The following is a 19,749-nucleotide window of genomic DNA, read 5'->3' on the forward strand; positions in this document are numbered from 1 at the left end:
CGGTTCGTCTGCTGTCGTCCTCGTGTGCTGTCAGAAGGTAAGTCTGAGTGTCTGGCGCTGATTGTGTGGTGTGTGTTGTTGTGTTTTCGCCTTATCTACTGTTCGGCGTTACTCTTGGTCAGGTTTTCTTTGTACAGTTGCCAGTTCCTAACTGTCACATGTGACGCGCCAGGCATTAAAGTGCGAGCGGCTAAGTAGGCCTTACCACATGACCGACGAGGCCCCCGAGCGAGGCCTGCAGTGGTAAATGCGCCATTAGTGTAGTAGTTTGCTTTGAGAAGGTCGGTTCTCGTGGGGGGAGGGGAGACCGGTGCATGTTGCGAAAAATTATTATTACATGTGGTGGATGAAGGGGGTGGGGAGGGGTGTCTAAAGTCAAAGATGAATCTTGATTGCGCCAAATTGACCCTCGAGTCAGACTCTCAAAACTATTTTAGCTGGGTCCCGCCAGACCTGAACAACCAATTTGGACACTTTTTTTTTCACCTTCAGACGTGGCAAAAATGATCAAACTCTGTTTGTAGTTTTATATATCTGTTGTGGAGGATATCATGAAGCCTTGTTCCGATAAAAAAAACTAGAGAGTAGTAATTATTTAATTTGAACTTGAAACGGGTCACGGGAGACCCGAACATAACATAAGGGTTAAAATAAAAATATTTCACTACTGGTAGAAAAAATAAAGACTGCCAAGTTCTTTCCCCTTTCTGAGAGTGCTGCCACCCAAAATTGCACCCCACACTTAATCAAAAAGCCCCTTCGGAAAACCTGATACAACTTCCCAAACTCCGAAATACTAATGCATTTGTTGATAGTTCAACCTCATTGGTCTTTTAGCAACAATTCTCACTATTCATCGGGTAGAAACCCAAACCGTCTGTTTTATTTAGCTTCCTCCCATGAATCATGTCCTTTGAAATGAATCACCAGTACAACTTACGAACGTTCCTCCATGTATATGCATTCTTGTACATGTGGTTTTCTATGCTCCCACAGTGGAAACATCACCACATACGATTTGTTCACTTTAATCTGTACCGAAGGTCAGAATAAATGGTGAAGGGATGGAGACAGAAAGACAAGAATGGGAGGGATGTGGGTGAGGAGACAGTGGGGAGGATGTGGGAGGATTGTATCTGTCATTAGTGTCATGTCTTAAAACCAAGCTAATGTAAGAAAATGACATTTAGAGAAAGAGAAATAAATGCAAGTATATAGCCACACTCTCTTTCCAGCAGAAGGTTTTAGTATATCTGATTGAGCTCAACATCTAGCTAGTATAGTTGATAAATATGCTGGCTTTAAATTTGCCACTAAATTATCCACAGCCATGTTTACTGTGTCAAAGAAGCAGCATCCATATTTGAGGACAGCTGTCCTAAGATGTCAAGTCAAATAATGTCACTTGACCTCTAGGGTTCATCCTCATTCCCCAAACTCTTACGCACATGTTCCAAAAATAGAGCCATTTAATTAGATGCAACATCACTCTTTTCTGGTATCTTTGTAGCATGGACCTAGTCATAAGTGTTATTTAGACGAAGCAGAACAACTCAAACACCCCCACACACACACACACAAAAAAAAACACTGTGAGAAGTAGAAGATGATTTAATCAAGCATTGGATTCAGTGAGAAGAGCAGCTGGAGAAGCCGGATCCAGAGCAGTCTGGGCACAATGAGATGATGCAGGGGCAAAACAAGGTGCTATTCATTAGACTCGAGCCTGACATGAGAGAGCCTCCAGCAGCTGGGATTACTGTCTGCGACCTCAATCACCCCCTGACTCACTATAACATCACTTAATAGTGTAGAGTGTACTCGTCTGGTTCAGCCAAGGAGGTCAGAAATGCAAATGGTTTCTCTGCCAGACAGATAAAATGATCATCAAGTGACACGACGGACGCCAAAGCCTACGGTGAACCACACTAAACTCACAGTGATAATGCAGACTAAAAGCGGGTTTTGGGGGGGGGTGAGATAAAACATCAAAAACACCAAATACATGATGTAAGTTTAAAGTGTGATTACTACACTACACGCTGTAAAGACAAGGTGTGTTTGACACTGCAGGCGGAACAGGAGAGCGGATTTCCTCCCTTTAGCCCACTATGAGAATAATGGTGGAGGAATTTGCTCACCTTGACTGACAGGCACAATAAAAGAGGGGACAGACAATAACCAGCAGTATGAGGCCTTTCGCTAAACAAAAGGCATCACAGTGCGTGTGAATGAGAGAGGGTAGTGATGTGAGAGTAACCTCTCTCCCACCGCAACACTAGCACCAAAACAAACCCCTTGTTTAGTCGCCATGGAAACAGCCGGGCCGGTATTGCAGAGGAAGTACTTAGTTGAACTCCTGCTGCAGAGCTGATGTACGAGAGAACAAAGCCGCACATTAAGGCCTCTCTCCGAGTTAAATCAACAACACCCCCATGACGTGGAGCCCTTCCACATTTTCTGGCCCATTACCTTTGTTGGAGTGTAGGCCATACTTATACTGAAATGTACACCCCGTATGAATATTTAAGGATATAGTTCACTGCAGGTTTTTGTTAATTCTCAAACCCACAAGCCGCAAATGAACAAATCCAAGTACTTCTCTCAAGCGAGTCGTTTGCTGTTGCTTGGGGAAAGAGTGGTGATGAAACTCATGGAAATACTGAAGAGTTTCCCTCAGCTGCAGAAGTGCAGACCAGATTGAAGTTTATATTAGTTGCAAAGTCACTTGATTTAAAACAGGCATTAGGCATACAGATGTTTTAATGGTGCAGTTATAATAATTCAAATTGGATATTTTAGGTGAGGGCATCTTATCAGAAATGGCCAAATGCAATTACCTTACTAAGAAGAAACAAGTTGGGGCAATGTGACTGAACATTTGATTATGTGCAAATAAGACCCTATGGTAATTTATTGACTGCCAAGGTTAGCTATAGAGTCATTTAGTCTCTGGAGCAGAAACACTATTAACTTGAAAAGGAGTAGAGACACACACATGTGGCTTAATCTGTGTGGACTATATTTGAAATAGCACTAAAAGTGTTATTTCAAAAGCTCATTTAAACTACATGAAAAAGGTAGAAAACATCATCCTTCAAAAAATTGCAACATTTAGAAGTAGTATACTGTACAAGTGTACTCTGGCTGTTGTTGAGGTCACTCTTTCTCGTGGAAACATCTTATCACAGTAAACAGGATATGGTTGTACTGTAAAAGGCCTGATCCAAAGTGATACAGCCTCAGAGTCCTGGCACGCTGCTGCTCATGTAAACAAGTTGATTGAAATGTGATTACACAGTAAGCGGTGCAGTAAGTTGTTTAAGAATCTGAGAAATTTGATGTTTCCCATGATATTTCCTCCTCTTGTTTGCAGCCAAACACTGGTTTCTAAGCAACAAACTCTTATTCTTTAACACTGTTATTCATAAATGGATAATTTGGTATTAGATTAGTGGAAATAATTAACAAAAAGTCTTCATACAGCACAAGGTTAATATGGTGAAAGTTTTTTTGGAGTACAACTAACAATTTACTTAATGTTGTATTCATCTTTGGGCAATTCTTCACACTGTTATATGTGAGAAGAATACAGACAACAGGCCAGGTAATTATTGTAGAATTTCAAAAGGGGTATCCTATTCGTTTGGAATATTATAATTTTTATTTAGCGATATCGGAGTTACAAGACAAGTGCATACACGTACAGTGTCACATATACACAGAAGACAATAAGGAGCATTTACAAGTATACAAGACAAATAACAAAATATACATGGAGACAAAAAAAGAAAAGAAAAACAGTGTGTGTGTGTGTGTGTGTGTGTGTGTGTGTGTGGCCTAGCATTACTATACTTGTGGGGACCTAAATCTGTTTACACAGTCACGTGTGGGGACTCGCCTCCCTTATTGGGACAAAATGGAGGTCCCCATGAGAGGAATCATTAATTTTAGGGTGAAGACTTGGTTAGGTTTAGGGTTAGGGTAAGGTTAAGGGTTAGGGTTAGGCATGTGTTGCTTATGGTTAAGGTTAGGATAAATCTCCAGGAATTGCACGTAAGTCAATGTAATGTCCCCTGAAGTGATGTATACATGGTATGTGTGTGTGTGTGTGTGTATGTGCGTGTGCGATCAGACAAAAGGAGGGTGATAAATGACAAAGTTATAATTAAAATGAAATGAGTAACAATATAATAGTCATATATCCTAGGAAGGGGGGGGGGGCATATAAATAGTAGCATAACCTTAAAGAAGTAGAAAGGGGTGGTGGGTGATTATTAATTAAATGTATCAATGAATGGGTTCCAGATTGCATCAATATCATTGGTTTGTTTTTTTATGCCGGCAGATACTTTTTCCGTTGAAATGTATTCCATAAGCAGGTTTGGAATATTGTGAAAAAATTGACTTACAATTAAACCAGCAGGGGAAAAAAACAATAAAGTTTAGTATCATAGTTTGAATATCTAGTTACTATGAGATAATGTTGACGACTATCAAAAACTGGACTGACTTCCAGAATTCAAAGCCAAAGTGCAGAAGTCATGCAGTACAAGTTGGAAAACATGATTTTGATATCATCTAGTGGTCATTTACCAGTATTACATCAGATCTCTACTGGATAGCCTGTGGAGCAAGATCAAATCATGCATGTTGTCTTGTGCACTGTTTATCTCCAGTACAGTGTTCCCACTTTTTTACAGTGTTCCCACTTTTTACAGATACCTCCAGAAGCATTGCGTCGACCAGGACCTACGAGAATCCCCAAACCGAAGGGCTCCAGCTCCCAGAAAGTGACAAACGGCACGGCAGCAAACCTGGGGCTGCAGAACAAGAGCCAGCAGGCGCCGGGCACACACCCAGCCGAGGGGAAAGAGCCGCACACACACTCTGCTGCGGGACAAAAAAACAGCAACCCAAACCTAGCCAACCGCAGGCTGTGATGTCCCCTGGACATTCATTCATGTTTTCTTTAATCCTTAGAGGCACTAGGTCAGCTTACACTAAAAAAAACATTAAAAAAACTTGCATCTATTGATATCAAAATTCAACGTGTCAAAAGTACTGCTTTCAACTATTAAATACAATCCTCATCTGTAGTGCTCTGAAGACAAGGATTTCTGTGTTGATGTGTAATGTGTACACTCTGTAAATAAATAATATTGTAGAAAGTAGTTCCAATGACACAGATCTTTGTGAGGACGTCACTGTGGTGAAAATAAATGAAACTGAAGTGTAATACTAGAACATTAAGTATGTTATACTGCATGTCATGATGTTCACTGTAAAGGGATGTTGTTCTCCATTATCTTTCTGTTGAGACATACAGATAATGACACAGTCGTTTATTCATTCAAGTGGATATTTTTTCAACAAGTGGCAATAATGTACATAAGTGTAAAAGTGATGTGATGTAATGCAGCTCCTTGCTAGTGATTCATTCTTCAATGTGACATTTGTGTTATCAATAAAGATTTTTTATACCTGAAGAGAAATATTTCTGATCTAATTCTAAAAATGAATTGGATTTGAGAAATCATATAAATATCATGATGCAGTTTGTGCTGATCAACCATTACCACATTTATACAATTTTAAAGCAAAACCAATTTAAAACATTACATTGAAAATATTGCATTGAAATATTTTATTACCACTGAAAACTTGGAATATATGTATGTCAAAATTCTAGGTGGTGCAATGAGGAACAATAACAAACAGTGATTTTTGTAAGGTAAAATTTGTGATTATTTGTATAGATATACAAGGGAAAGAAATGCAAATGGCTGATACATACAACAAGTACACGCAGAGTGTACAACACAGCTTCTTTACACAAAAGACAAAAAGCTACCGGAAAACGCAACACAAACCAATCTATAATATCCACTGTGATTCATACTGTTCGACAACTACTTCATAAAAACTACAAGTTATTTTATTAAACTGCAAAAGCTTCTCGGTGCGCGAGTACAGGAATAACTAAAATATGTAATGAGCATCATTAGGTGTACTGCCAAGTGGTAAATCAAAAATATACGTGTATAAATAGTTATAATATTCCGTAAAAGGGGGTTAAAAATATCAAGCTGACAAAGATGTGTCGAGATACTGGTTGATTTGTCTGGCACTGTCATTTGGTAACCTTCTACCTGATGGAAAGCAGGATTGTGCAACATTTTACAAAATACTTAATTTCTCTTAGTTATCATTGGACTCTAAATACTTTTAAGGTGGTATTGTGATACACAGTTTAAACAGTAGCAGGAAAGCCATGTTTGCAGGCCTACATAATATTGCGGCATGTGAAAAATAATTGTTTTAAGAGATTTTTCCTAAGCTTTAAAAACAAAGTAATCAGACTGTGGTGTCCAGTGGTGTCCAAACCTCCTCTTGTCCTGCCGGGGTGTTGTCATGCCGGTGCCGTCACTGATGTCCTGTCAGAGCAGCGTTTAAGGCGGGACGCAGCACAGACAGGAAGTGCTCTCTCTCCTCTCCTCTCTCTGTGGCACACACCCAGGAACGACAAGGACCCTCCAGGACAAAGGCATGACACACATCTAAAGAGACATCAACATTCCATCAACAAGATCAAAGACTTTTGCATCATTGGTATTCAGTGGCGAGCCGTGACTTTTATACCTAGGCCCTCTGACCCCCACCCCTTCCCTCGAGTTATTACGTCACAGCGTATACTTTAGCGGAATATCAAAACAACGGCCCGGGGTGCAAATGCATCAATGAAAGCGACCCTCTACCACACAAAACAACCCTAATTGTGTTCTTTGAAATTGAAAAGGATATTGCATTGTGTTTGTTACTTTCGTTGCAGTTGTATGTCTTAAGTGTAATTTGGAATGCTTTTATTTTGAAGGCGAGTTAACGCTGTTGACAGGAAGTTGTTGTTGCTATGGAAACAAGAAAAGTTTCACAGCGGGCGGAACTTGTCATAAAGTCCGCGATAATAACACCCACCCATTTAGAGGGAAGATATGATTGGTCAATTGTACTGTCATTTGACATTACTCTCTCGTTCAGTTACTATAGCTGGGTTCTCTGTGAATTCATAGCTGGACCGCCTGGACGTCCAACAGCTCCTCTCTTCACAGTAACTCGCAGAGACGAGCTTCTTTCGTTTAACCCTTCACATTCCAACATAAACTGAATAGGCAGATTCGAAGGATTTATAATGTTATTTTAAATACAATTAAATCAAGTTATTTTGGTAAAACTAATGAAAAATATAACAAAAAATATATATTAAAAAGAATATTAAAAAATATTTTTTTTTTTTTAATGTTTTAAAATATTATTTTGTAGAATATCTTAGGCCCTCACAGAGGGCCTAGAGGGCCCTGACGGCTCGCCACTGTTGGTATTATTTATATGGTAAAAAAAACTCACAGCGTGTGTGTGTGATCTCTCTGACGGACAGGCTGCTGAGAGCCACTGAGGCCAGGAAAGTGTGTGTGCTCTGGTAAGTCAGCGTGAAAGGTGTGTGATGAACACGTCGCCGGGTCAACACCAATGCGTCGTTAAACAGGAACAGGCCCACGTCTGATACATGCTCATAGATCCTGATCACACACACATAAAAATAATCACACATTCTGACACATAGTTTGGCATGTAGCTGTAGGTACAGTGGTTGGTACATATAAGAAAATAGGAACAAGGGAAATGTGAAAATAGCCAATGGTGGATATGTTATGCATTGACTAATGACAGATGAAGAACTTGAGAGAAATCAGCACACAGTGTTGTTACCTGAGCGAGTCAGGAATCTGCTCATCAGGGCTCCTGAGCAAGGCAGCATCCTGAGTTATTATCAGCTGCCTGTTTCCTTCACTGAGGTTCTGCACACACACCACATTTAAAAAAACAAACATTTAATTTGAACAAAAACGGTATCCTTCTAGCAGTGAAGCCTAATCTTTATCTGCAAATGTACATGCTGACTTTAAAAACAATAAATAGACAAATACAAAAAAGAAGCTTCCAACTATTCGGTACAGCCAAAAAGAGGGTTCTGTCTTTACCGGGCATCCTTGGATCATCTGCTGCGTTTGCTCTATCAGCCTGTCTCTCTCTGAGTTACGCTTTAACTGAAACAGAAGAAACATGTGTTGTCATGGCGCTGAGCACAGAAATGATTCCACATTTAAAAAGTAGCGAGAGGTGCTACTTTTATGCTCTGTGTGGGCATTGTACCTTTTGTGTGAATTCTCTGAATGTCACCAGGGTGTTGAGGGCAGAGGAGAGGTGTGTGTGGTCAGGGTGAGCGGTGTGTGTGTGTAAACACAGAGCTTGAAGTAGAGTCACATACTCCTGGATTCTCCACAATGGACACAGCAGCAGTTCCTGTAGGCTTCACAAACACATGCATTGAAACATATCTAAACACTAATTCATTTTATTTTGGTGAGCGTTGGATATCAAATAAAAATGTGTGTATGTGTGTGTTGTTACCTCAGCATGTGTGTTGAAAGAGTTCTGTCTGCTCTCTTCAGGAAAGCCCGAAATGGAGGCTTTGTCTCCCTGCACTGACAAACACACACACACACCATCAGATGCTCACTTATTACACTAATCAAGTCAAAGTCAACTTTATTGTCAATCTTTCAGTTGGTGTGGTACAGAGAGATCGAAATACCGTTTCCCACAATCCCGAATACGAAAATAAAAATATATAAAAAAATATGTATACAAATATGTATATATCTATATATATATACACACAATCAACAGACACATTTTAAAGACATAAATAAATAAAAGCACAACAATCAATAATTTTGAGAAATGTGCATTAGTGCAAGACTGTCCGTAGCAGCGTTAAAAGTGTCAAATAAAGTGTCTTTACAGAACCTTGCTGTTAATAATAAATCATATTGAATCAAAACTTTACATTATTAATTTATTTCTGACAAAAATATTTAAAAAAGCTAAAACAAAGGCTAAGGATTTCTCAGAACGCTGTACACTTAGCTAAGGCTCATTGGTGACAGCACCTTGTCGATGGTGTGGATGGCAGTGGTGTAGCTGTTGAGGTAGTTGGTGTAGACTCTGAGTTTTGAGCACAGTTTCACGAGCACATCTCCAACACACTGCTCTGCGCCCCACTGCTGCAGCCGGGCTTCTAAATCCACCTGAAACACCCTGCAGCAAACACACACACACACACATCCGTCAGGCCATGTCTTCACAGAGGGGCGCAAACAAGAGAGTGACAAACAAATATGTGTGTGTGCCTGTTGAGCTCCAGTATCTGTGTGACAGGGCTGAGGACCATGTGGATGTCATTGTAGCTCAGAATGGCTCTGTTGGAGTTGAGCGCTGCTGTAAGAGGCTCCTGGTACACCTTCAGCACAAAGGAGGTGCAGGTATTAGGACATTTTATGAATGAAATAAAGTTCAATTGCCTTTCTGCATTTCATATTATTGACAAGTTAACGGCGTACCTTCAGCACGGCGCCCAGTCTGCCCAGGTAAAGACACTCACTGTGGTGGAGCTCTCTGGCAGCTGCCCCTCTCCAATCTAACGCTATCTAAAGATGAGAGAGAGAGAGAGAGAGAGAGAGAGAGAGAGAGAGAGATGGGTTTTAAAAACAAAGAATGCTCCATCAAACTTCACTGAAAGGATACACACCTGTGGTGGCTCAGGTATCAGGCTGAAGCATTTCTGTGAGCTTTGTGGTGCTGAAGAGAAGTCATCTGCTCTTTTGTTTTTGTCTCCACTGCTCTCTTCTCCCTCCTTATCATTAGTCCATCTTGTCAGGAAACCAGCAAGAAACTCCAGAGGTCTGGTCTGAAGAAATAAAGAAACAAACACTTATATGGACTGTTAGAAGGGTTGATATGAAACTTTGTATCTTCTTAGCACTACTGTATTTGTGTATTACAGAGATCCCCACCTCTCTCTGTCGTGTGAGAGCAGTGAGTCCCTCTATCAGCGCCTCGTTGAGATCTCTGGACACACACAGCTCCTCGAGGCACATTTTCTCCCACAGAAAAAGACCTACAAATGAGACGTTTCCTCAGAACATTTATAAAGGACATCATCCATTTCAACCTGAAATTGCTCCAGCCGTGTGTGTATGAATTTGAATCTACATTCATTTGAAACCCACCAAGAGCTCTGCCCCTGGCCTCCAGGCTGAGCCGCTGTAGCTGTGGCCCCAGGTGGCCCCTCAGCCCCCCCAGGGCCTCCTCCATCCACTCAGCCTGTCTGCACCAGCCCTGCAGGACACTCTCACACACAAACTGCAGCGCCGGGGCTGATGGTCCTTGGTTTGATAGTCTGGTGCACACGCTGCCGTCAGACCATTCACTCAGGACTGGGAGGGGGGACGGGGACGGGGAGGGGGGTGTAATAATGAACAAAATCAATCTTTATTTATATAGCACTTTTCATACAGTAGGTGCAGCTCAAAGTGCTTTCACCTCAGATCAGATGTTAAGACCTTTTATGTGTTTTTAACCTGATGCATTTCAGTTATTTTACACTTGGTGGTGGGTACTACAGTCTCGTAGTTGTAGTCCTCTATATTTCAATCCTGGTTGATTTGGTTACCGTAGCAACAGCAGGTGCGGTTTAATAGTGTAGCAAACACCTTGAATAGCTGCTTTGTTTTTAAATTCAGTTTGATTTTTGATTGACAAATATGAACATTGCATTTCCTTTGGCTTCTTCACGTACTGTTTTGAAAACTTCCAGTTGCAAGACCCATTGGTGTCCGAACCTCCAGACCAGTCAGAGAAGAGAGGGTCTGGATGAGAGCCGCTCCTGGTGCTGAGGGAGGGAAAGAGACAGAGAAGGGAAGCCATTGAGACAGACTCAGAGAAGTGTGTGTTTCTAACAGCGTCCACCTACCACAAGCAGCTAGCGGGGAGAAGATGTCAATCCCTCCTCCTTCCTCAGCTGGTGCCACCCAGCCACTAAGTTTTTCCCAGAAATCCCTTTGATCTGGGTTTAGCAGAGTCCTCTCTGACAGAATACACCCTAAAAAGTCAAAGATTAAAAACGTTAGTGTGGTGAGTCCATGCATAATGTAAAATCAATTCAAGATTTATGATAATTAGTCTTGGGCCAACTCCTAGCCAAGGGACCAGGATAGTCATGGACTGAGTGTAGAAAAATACTATCAAAATGAAAGTATCCATGAAATGGTTTTAGCAGATGTGCTTCACAGTATCCTGAGAGATACAGTTGGACAGGAACTCACCCTGGCAGTGTTTCCACACATTAAGATACACAGGATTATTAACTCTTACTGTGAAGCAGATGGATTTCTTCAGTTCCTCCAGGAGCAAGTAGGCCCAGCCTCTGAGCTCCCTGCCCAATGATAGCCCTCTCCACCTGGGCTAACAGAGCTGAGAGAGTCCCTCTGTGGTCGTACAGAACCACAATCACTCCTGCTTTCACACCACTCAGCAGCAGCTAGATGAAGCACAACGAGAGAGAAAGGGCAGACGGGGAGAAATATGAGATGTTCATCTTCCCACTGTGCCTTTTTTCTCTTTACACACTTCATCGCCTCTCTCTTCTCATACACAATAAATGGTGATTTAGGCTGTCTGACTGATAGGCTCTTCTTTTTTATTTTACCTCATAGGCAGGGATTCTGTTGGAGATCAGCAGTAAGAGGACAGGATGGCTCAGATGGGTGGGAGGGACTGTGTGTGTCAGTGCAGGTCTGCTGGTGAAAGAAGACAGTGCTCCACTTGCATTGTTCAGTCTTTCACTGAAAGAGAACAGACAGGTTCGATTAGCAGCAAATAACAGCGTCATGTCTTATTACTGAAACCACCTAGACGTTGTTTGCACCCAACGTGTCATCAGTTGTGTGAAAAAGCGTATTCATTCTTGTGTATGGCCAAAACATGTTTATGAGGAAATTGAGGGGGGTCAAATATGTCCCAACCAGTGTGTAGACCCTCACCTGGGAGGACTGCAGGTCTGGACTCTGTCCCGGCTCGGAGCTGCAGACGTGGTCTGTCCTCTGTCCAGGCTCAGACAGAGGCTGGGGGACCCTACAGTCCTCGGGGGCCAGGAGAGTGAGGGCCAAGAGCTAGATGTTATTCCAGAGCTGGGCCTCCCTGTCTGGGTACTTCCTCCTCTGGCTGCTCCTGGCTTTGTGTAGCTGCCCCAGGCTCTCCTGGTGCTCATAGACTGCCCTGCAAATGTCACAGATATAAACAATGGTAGGAGTTTTCTGAGATAACTGAAGCCATTTTTACTTAGCAGCTTTGTGATAAGGCAATGTATCTTGTTTTTTCAGCTTCATCCAGAGTCCAAATGATAGTTCATAAGGTAAAAACAACTTTGATTACAGCAGATCTCTTTTCTACTTACTCTTATCCTCCTGTAGCTTGTCTCTGATCATTTGCCTGATCCTCCTCTCCTTCCTCCTCTCCTCCTCCTCCTCTGTCATCAATGTGCGTTGTTGGTTAAGGGTCCCATACTGCTCGGCTGCCTCCCGTGGAGTGAGCCAGTCGAGGGTGGAGACGCAGGAGACGTAGTGGTTCTTCCACGCTCCATATTCTTTCTCTGCTGGAGTGTAGGGAAGGAACCAGCCTCTTGTGATGCAGCGGCTCGCCCACAGACAGTCCTGGGCAGGAAGAGGACAGAATAAAATGAAATATGAATAAAGTCTAAATAAAAGTTGAAAATAAGTTGTCTGTTCTGGGTCTCCCACCTGCTCAGAAAGCATTCTCCAGTGCCAGCTGACCTGAGCAGCAGAGCAGAGGTCACGAGGGGACAGAAATGACATCACGTACAGGGACAGGAAGCGTGGCAACACCGCCGTGAAGTCCACTTGTGTCACAGGAAGCGTCTCCATCAGAAGATCTCGGCAGTACCTGCTCACATTGTCAGAGGTTCATTTTAAAAATCACAATCTTTGGTTTCCATCTAACAAAAGTTAAGAAATAATATAGCCCCAAAGTAAAGCAACTGAGACCTTACTTGAGCTGTGACTTGGTGCCACGTGTGAGCAGAGAGTGCAACAGGTGTTTCCTCTGTCTGTCAGTCCACAGGTCAAACCAGTGCAGCACAAGGGTCATCCTCTCCTCAAATAACTAGGGAAAAGGTAATCAACAAAGTTGTTAAAGTAAGTGAAGAATACATGGAAGGTGAACCTGATTGCATAAGAGTCTGACTGCTCTGCCAAAAGCTACACAACTGCTCTCCAAAACACTAATGAAGTCTGCAGGAATAACGAGAACAAAGAGTTGGGTTGATGGTGTGATAACAGCTGAAAACACTGTTCTAATGGAGCCTATTCATAAAAGATGGAAGTCCTGCCTTCCTTTTAAAAATCTGTGGAGCACTGCCATTATTTATAAATATATAATTTCTGTATTGCTCATGGTCAATAGGTAAAGTGATAATGTAATTAAATCTCTTAGTTCAAGAGAGAAAGCTTGCTGTATGTGAACAATTTTTTCTACAAATAAATGAAATGGTAAAAAAATGTATATTAAGAAGGAATGTTGCTTCAGCAGTTAGCTATTTCGTGCTAGCATTATTGATAACACGGAAAAATATAGTTGTTAAATCCTTACAAACCACATGCTGCATGCAAGTGTAATAATTTGACGATTACTGCCATCTTGTGGCTATAATTAAAATAAATCATAAAGTTTATTGAGCTAAGTTTTTGCCGGTTTTTACCTGCAGGTTGCTGTTCTTGTTGTTCAGGGGGGTCCAGCAGCTGAGGCGCGTGTCAGAGCTCGTGCTGCGGACCTTCTCATAGTCCGTCCCGCTGAGCTGCCACCGCTTCACCGAGTGAGGACTCGACCCCATGTTCTCACACAGGATTACCCGCTTTGAGAAAACGCCTGGAATTCTGTTTAAGTGTGCAAACTCCTATTCAATGCCAGATTTAACTCACTAAAAAGCAGGTGCTGAGTACCAGGCTGCCATTGCCCCACTGCTCCCTGTAACCTTAGAGACGCGTCAACAATAGGATGCGCACATTCCTTCACAGGACAAAGGCACATGATCATTATGAAGAAAACAGACGATATTCTGCAAAACAAAAGTCAATAACATTGTAAATTCCTGTTTTAAACTTATTTGATGATGACTTTATGAATGTAGAATATGTAAGGAATAAGAGGACTTTTCACAAGCAAATTATGCAATAAAAAAAATGTCAAAAAATAATTTACAATATGCTTACAACTAATCCTTATAATAATCTTACCTTACATTCAGGCACGAATTTACATTTTTTTCATACCCCCAACCCCTACTACTCATACCACATGATGACTTTATGGGTAAATTGCAAGTATATAAAATAAATGAAAAATAAAAGATACAATTACAATCTACACAGTAATGTTATAACAAAAGTATGATACAAATGCATTTTGGCTTACGTTTCCCCTTTTCCAACTATCCCTTCACTTACAGTTTGAATAGAATCTTTTCTCCCTTTTTCAATGTTTTTAAATGAATGCTTTAAATGCTACAGCCAGAAGATTCAGACAACACATTTATTGGGTCAATAAAAGTCAAACCACAAAACAGTTAAAGCAGTAAAACACTTCTGAATAATCCCACATCCCCTAACAACACTGATTAAAATAAAGATTTACAATCAAAGCAGCATCAAATGATCTTTAAAACCACACAATCCAAACCCGCTCTATGTAAGTTTGATTAGAAGGTAAGAACCAATAAGGCAAAAATGATGAAATGAAAAACATTAAGGCATGGTTGTGATGAAAACATTTGGATAACTCAGCATTTTCCAGCATCACACCAATGAAAATGTGCAGTGTGTTCCGCGTATTGAATGGATATGTGCAAATATATATTCAACACTGAACAAGGTGTTGTAGTAGATATCAGGCTACTCATATGTAGCTAGAAATCATATGCAAAATCACAAACTTGGGTTATTTTTCTTAATAACATACGGCGCAGTCAACATGGTCAGAATCTACTGTGCATTTATATGTCATTTTAAATGTAATCAATTTAACTAATTAGGATACAAGTAGGTTTTTGCTGTGTCTAGGATTAGATACAAGCTATGGGAAATAGTTCAAAACAAGAATTTCTGTATACATATATTGATAAGTTAATGTCTAGGTCCTAAGTTTGTGAGTGACACTGACCTGTGACAAAGATAAGACAAAGTGCAACAGAGTAAGTTCACATATATCTGAAAAGTGCTAAAGGAGCACGTTTGCAGTCAGTTCACATTTAACAAAGCTGATAAACACTTTGAAGGAATTCATCAACTTTTGGACCAAACAAGGAGAATGCTTCATATCAAATGTCACTTTGGCTAGCTATGTATTGCAAATCCAGACAGAGCGGATGTGAGGGAACTGGCTACAACTTGACTTTAAAACTGGCCAAGACAGGGATGCACCAAATACCAAAGTGTAAAGTATACTGTCAGATAGTAATGTAAAGATCTTAAACCTCACTAAATATAACACTGATTATACGAGAAACAGTTTAGGGTTCATCAGAAAAGGTGCTGAAATTAAAATCATGTCTATTGTTAGCATCCAAAAATAAGTGCATCCCTGTTGTTACATCCATCCTGCTGTACGGACGACGCTGGTGAACAGCTGGGGTGCCATTTCTGCCACAATACTCGAGAGAAGAAGAAGAAGTGCATCAAGCTGGCTTCAGACGGGGTTATGAGAAGGGGTCTCTATACTGGCAGTCCTCGGGATCTCTTGGGAGTCGGCTAGATTGAGTTTCTGACTGGAGAAGTAGGTTAAAGGCAAAAAAGCTTCGGGGAATGTGAGGTATTTAACAATGAAGAAGACAAATCTTTCACTTAACAACCTTCTAAAAGAAATAAGGGACTACTATGATGCAGGAAGACCGGTGAATGTTAGATTGAAAAGGATACATAGAAGAACTCAGCTCCTCAAGCTGCGGAGAAAGAGAACATTTTGTTAAACATGTCAGCGGTTGGTTGCAATCGTTGGTCATGATGATGTAAAGGAATGTATATACTTGATGCTGCGACAAGTAGCTTACTAAAGTCTTAAAGAGTTTAACACACAGGAGGATAATAAGCAGCTAAATCTGTTCTGCGATGTCGAGTCGTCACATCGGATCAAGCTTTACCCAGAACGTAACAGCACAAGGTATTTCCAGCAATTCAGGAAAACGACTATAAATCTTAAAATAAGAAGTGTAAAAAATGGATTCATTTAAAAACATATTATGCTATTACAGTCTTACATTAAGAAGTAGTTTGTCCATGTTGGTGTCGCAGGCCACTTTCCTTTGGTCCTCTGGCATTTCATCCACCTCGCCGTAGAGGTCAAAGTGCAAACGGGCCAGTTTCTCCTGCATTTCTCTCACATGCTCCATCTGGCCAATGGAGCACTCATTGCCTGAAAACAACCACATATGTTAATGAATTTACATCAGGCATTAAAAAGACATCTGGGTCCAAGTCACCACTAGATGTCTCTCTAAGATTCTACAGTTTTGTTTATATCTCAAGACATGTGTGTGGAGTGTCCCTTTGAGGTCTGAATTACCAAATGCTTGTAGTTTCCCTGAGTGGAAGTCATCGAGCAGACTGAGCAGGCCATTCTCCATCTCCTGTACGTCTGACACGTCAGTCAGAAAGGAGTGCTGGATGATAGGTGCTGCCTGCCCCTGCTTCTGGTTAGGTTTACCACCTACACCTGGGTGCCTGGGTTTGTCTCTTACTCCCCTGGAAAAAGATACAAACAAATAGTTACAGTTTGTGCCACAGATCAGACTAGCAACTCCACATACTGTCATTGTGTATATCTGATGAAGATGATATACAACTAGGGTTAAATAATAAGATGCTACCTCCTAGTTTTGCTCTTTTGGCTGGAGTGAGTCCCTGCGTTATGGCTGGAGCCGACCTGCCGTCCCCCGGAGGTAGCACTGCTCTTCCGGCCAGCAGTGCCACTGGTCGGAGCCGGTGTGTTGGTGGAGATTTTGGGACTCTTTCTCTTTAGCTTTCGCTCCTCCATAACTGCATGTTACAGTCTCTATAGGGTTAAGATAGATAGATGATAAAGCACGAAACGCTCAGACAATGTACTGCAGACAGCACTGTAACTCAAAACCAAACCCCGTAGTTCATAATGCAGAAACAACACCCTGACAGATATTACTGTGCTTCGTGACCGAGCTTACGTTAGCTTATCAGCTAGCTAGCTAGTCGTCAAATATTCCAACCCACTAACATAATGCTCGTTTAAATTAAAGACTGCACTCAGAAGCCGGTTAGCACACTACTCACAATTGCTGTCGAGTTTATCGTTGGTCGTCTGTGGCATTGAAAGATAGTCCACACGATTTAAACACTAGAAACATAAAACATGCGTATGTAACCTGCAGGCTAGTTAGCTAGCCTGTCAACTCTAAAAACTTCCTGTTTTGGTGGGACGCAGCCATGGACGCAACGCACCGGTGTTGTGTCCGCGGGGACGCGCAAGGAACGTCATTTCAGTTATTGGGCGTTTCGTCTAGTTTTCTAAGCGAAAGAACGAAATCAATGATTTACTTTATTGATTGATCGATATCTTTCCCATCAGATTAAACAGCAAACGGCTGAATAAATAATGTGCATACAATTGCAAGGAGGCTCACTTTAAGGACAATTTACACATCTGTAACATTTTTCATATTGGGATGAACTTCATGTTTTTATGTTTTATTCCTACAGAATACATGGTGAAAGGATAAGATGTGTTTTGTCAGTAAGTGTCTGATACTTGATAACCACGAATACAAAATACGTAAAATATGACAAGTAGGTCTAATGATATCATATATGATATAGTCAGACACTGTTATTTTAAATCGAGCCTAATGAATAATTAGTTTAAAACTGGCTTTACTCACTTGAATTGCTCCTTAGAATGTAATTTTCCTCTGTGGTTTTCTATGAACACATTTTTGTATTGTAATGCCACTCGTATTTTATTTATTAGTGTATTGTAAGGTGACATTGAATGTTTTGAAAGGTGCCCTCAAATAAAATGTATTATTGTTATTATATCGTTGCCTCTCTTACACTGTTAATGCTCTTTTTTTCCCCCGAAAAGGTGTCAATAGGGAAGATCTGCACGGTTTCTCTACAGCCCATGTTCAGCAGAACAGGTGTTGGTGCTGCCTGGTTTTGCACCCCCACTATAACTTTGTCCAGGGTGGTTGTACTCCCACCAAAATCACACTGGTGTTTTCTGTTCACCTGTAGTTTGTGCACACAAAAACATGTTACTCTGGGCTCAGCAGGTGAAAAACTAAAGAGGGGCTGTTTCCATCTGATCTGAGAAGGTTTTCCATTCCCGGCAGAGCAGATTTTCTGAAGATAATTAAGACCTTGTATTTGCATGCTGACCAAGTCCCCTCTCTGTTTCTGTTGTACTATCTGAATACAATTACCCTTTTTCCTGGCAATGAGAAATCCCTGCTATTATAAGTTCAAGTGTTTTAAAGTTCAACTGTGCACATACTGTTTATTCAAAAAATAAAGAAGAGTATATTTACCCTAAACCAAATTGTCCACATCTTATGCATGGACTGATCATTTCCCCCTGCAATCGTAAAATAAAAAATAAAGGTGAAATGTACATATATATTTTTCTTTATTATTCTTTGCCTTTCCAAAGCATTACATAATTATTTACACAACACGAAAAGAACAAAATGTAAAGTATTTATTTCACCGTTACTCAGAACTACTTCAAAACACGTGTCAGCCTACGTCATCAGTAGACAGCATGAGGCACCCCCCCACATGTTGTTTCAGTTATTATAAATCTATGATTAACATGATTGTAACTCAATATATTTTGTACCCAGTACGTGTACTCCTTCCTCTGTGCAGCACAATAGCAACAGATATTGCTTAGGTCATCTGTTAACAAAAACAGTTGGCACAAAAAGTCACAATCAATATATATGCAGTACATATTTGACTGCATCAACCACTTCTTTTGCTGTCAGATACTATAGTCCTCTTATAAATGACTCCATGGGCTCCAAGATCATTATTATGTGATTGGTGGGCAGTTAAATCTACCCATATTAGGAAGTTAAATAAATACGTCTTTGTTTGTGGATGTTGTCCAAATTCTTATTCTTATTCACTCTGAATTGTATTTGTATTAACTTGACTAAACTGTGACTCAGACATAGTTGCATTATATAGCCACAAGGGGGAGACAAGTGAACATCCGATACTGATCCCTCTCTTCCTCTTCATAATTAAAGTGTTAAAGGCTAAGAAATGCTGAAAAGGCGCACTTTGTACATTTCAATTAACTTGAATGTTTTCATAGACACAAATATTCAAACTGCTGGCTGATTAATTGAATTCCAGGAAACCATTCAAGCCTTTATTAGTGTACAGCAAATATCTTTGCACTGAATGAGGATACAACTCTGCGTAGGTGAAAATCTTGAATAGCTGCACAAAAAACGGATTTTATTCACCTTCTCCCGACACCGCACTGACATTGCTTTCGCCTTTTTGGTATTTACAAAATGAGAGGCGTATAAAGCATCAGATACATGTTTAATCTGTAATATAAATTAATTTCCGTTTGCAGCTAAAATAAAATGCTTCCTGTTGGGGGGGGGGGTCAAGAACAAAAATCAATTAATATATATGCTTAGAAGTCATGTTTCTGTCAATGGCCAAATTCTGGGAGCACATACCAGTGAAGTCCAATCTGTCTCCCTAATTATGATTCATGGATTCATATCCC

At 40.8% G+C, this 19,749-nt stretch overlaps 4 protein-coding genes across 5 annotated transcripts in view; 2 read left to right on the top strand and 2 right to left on the bottom strand.

Moving 5' to 3' along the window:
- filip1l (filamin A interacting protein 1-like) overlaps positions 1–5,481 on the top strand; it is a 92,490-nt gene extending 87,009 nt beyond the window's left edge. For both annotated transcript variants that reach the window (XM_010795973.1, XM_010795974.1), the window contains one exon: positions 4,722–5,481. In XM_010795973.1, coding sequence (XP_010794275.1) covers positions 4,722–4,943 — 222 coding nt within the window. In that variant the 3' untranslated portion in view covers positions 4,944–5,481. The remainder of the gene's footprint in view (positions 1–4,721) is intronic.
- The window catches only part of LOC104966729 (zinc finger protein Aiolos-like), a 596,491-nt gene that overhangs the window by 301,222 nt on the left and 275,520 nt on the right, over positions 1–19,749 (top strand). The gene's annotated exons all lie outside the window — the stretch shown is intronic.
- Positions 5,665–13,926, bottom strand: ect2l (epithelial cell transforming 2 like). The gene is made up of 21 exons (XM_010795972.1): positions 13,676–13,926; positions 12,968–13,080; positions 12,699–12,861; positions 12,356–12,611; positions 11,943–12,177; positions 11,609–11,744; positions 11,275–11,440; positions 10,874–11,002; positions 10,700–10,792; positions 10,131–10,337; positions 9,915–10,018; positions 9,650–9,808; positions 9,462–9,548; positions 9,252–9,361; positions 9,012–9,159; positions 8,470–8,543; positions 8,212–8,368; positions 8,040–8,105; positions 7,768–7,856; positions 7,405–7,577; positions 5,665–6,560 (listed from the first exon to the last, which is right to left on the bottom strand). Exons 1-21 carry the CDS (start codon positions 13,805–13,807, stop codon positions 6,427–6,429), a joined length of 2,931 nt encoding a protein of 976 aa, XP_010794274.1. The 5' UTR covers positions 13,808–13,926; the 3' UTR covers positions 5,665–6,426.
- ccdc28a (coiled-coil domain containing 28A) lies at positions 14,488–17,453 on the bottom strand. Its single transcript, XM_010795971.1, has 6 exons — positions 17,274–17,453; positions 16,835–17,019; positions 16,531–16,709; positions 16,226–16,380; positions 15,888–15,910; positions 14,488–15,736 (listed from the first exon to the last, which is right to left on the bottom strand). The coding sequence occupies exons 2-6, from the start codon at positions 16,999–17,001 to the stop codon at positions 15,658–15,660; spliced, it is 603 nt and encodes a 200-aa protein (XP_010794273.1). The 5' UTR covers positions 17,002–17,019; positions 17,274–17,453; the 3' UTR covers positions 14,488–15,657.

Source organism: Notothenia coriiceps, unplaced genomic scaffold (assembly GCF_000735185.1).
Source record: "Notothenia coriiceps isolate Sejong01 unplaced genomic scaffold, NC01 NC01_scaffold00037250, whole genome shotgun sequence".
Classification (NCBI taxonomy): domain Eukaryota; kingdom Metazoa; phylum Chordata; class Actinopteri; order Perciformes; family Nototheniidae; genus Notothenia; species Notothenia coriiceps.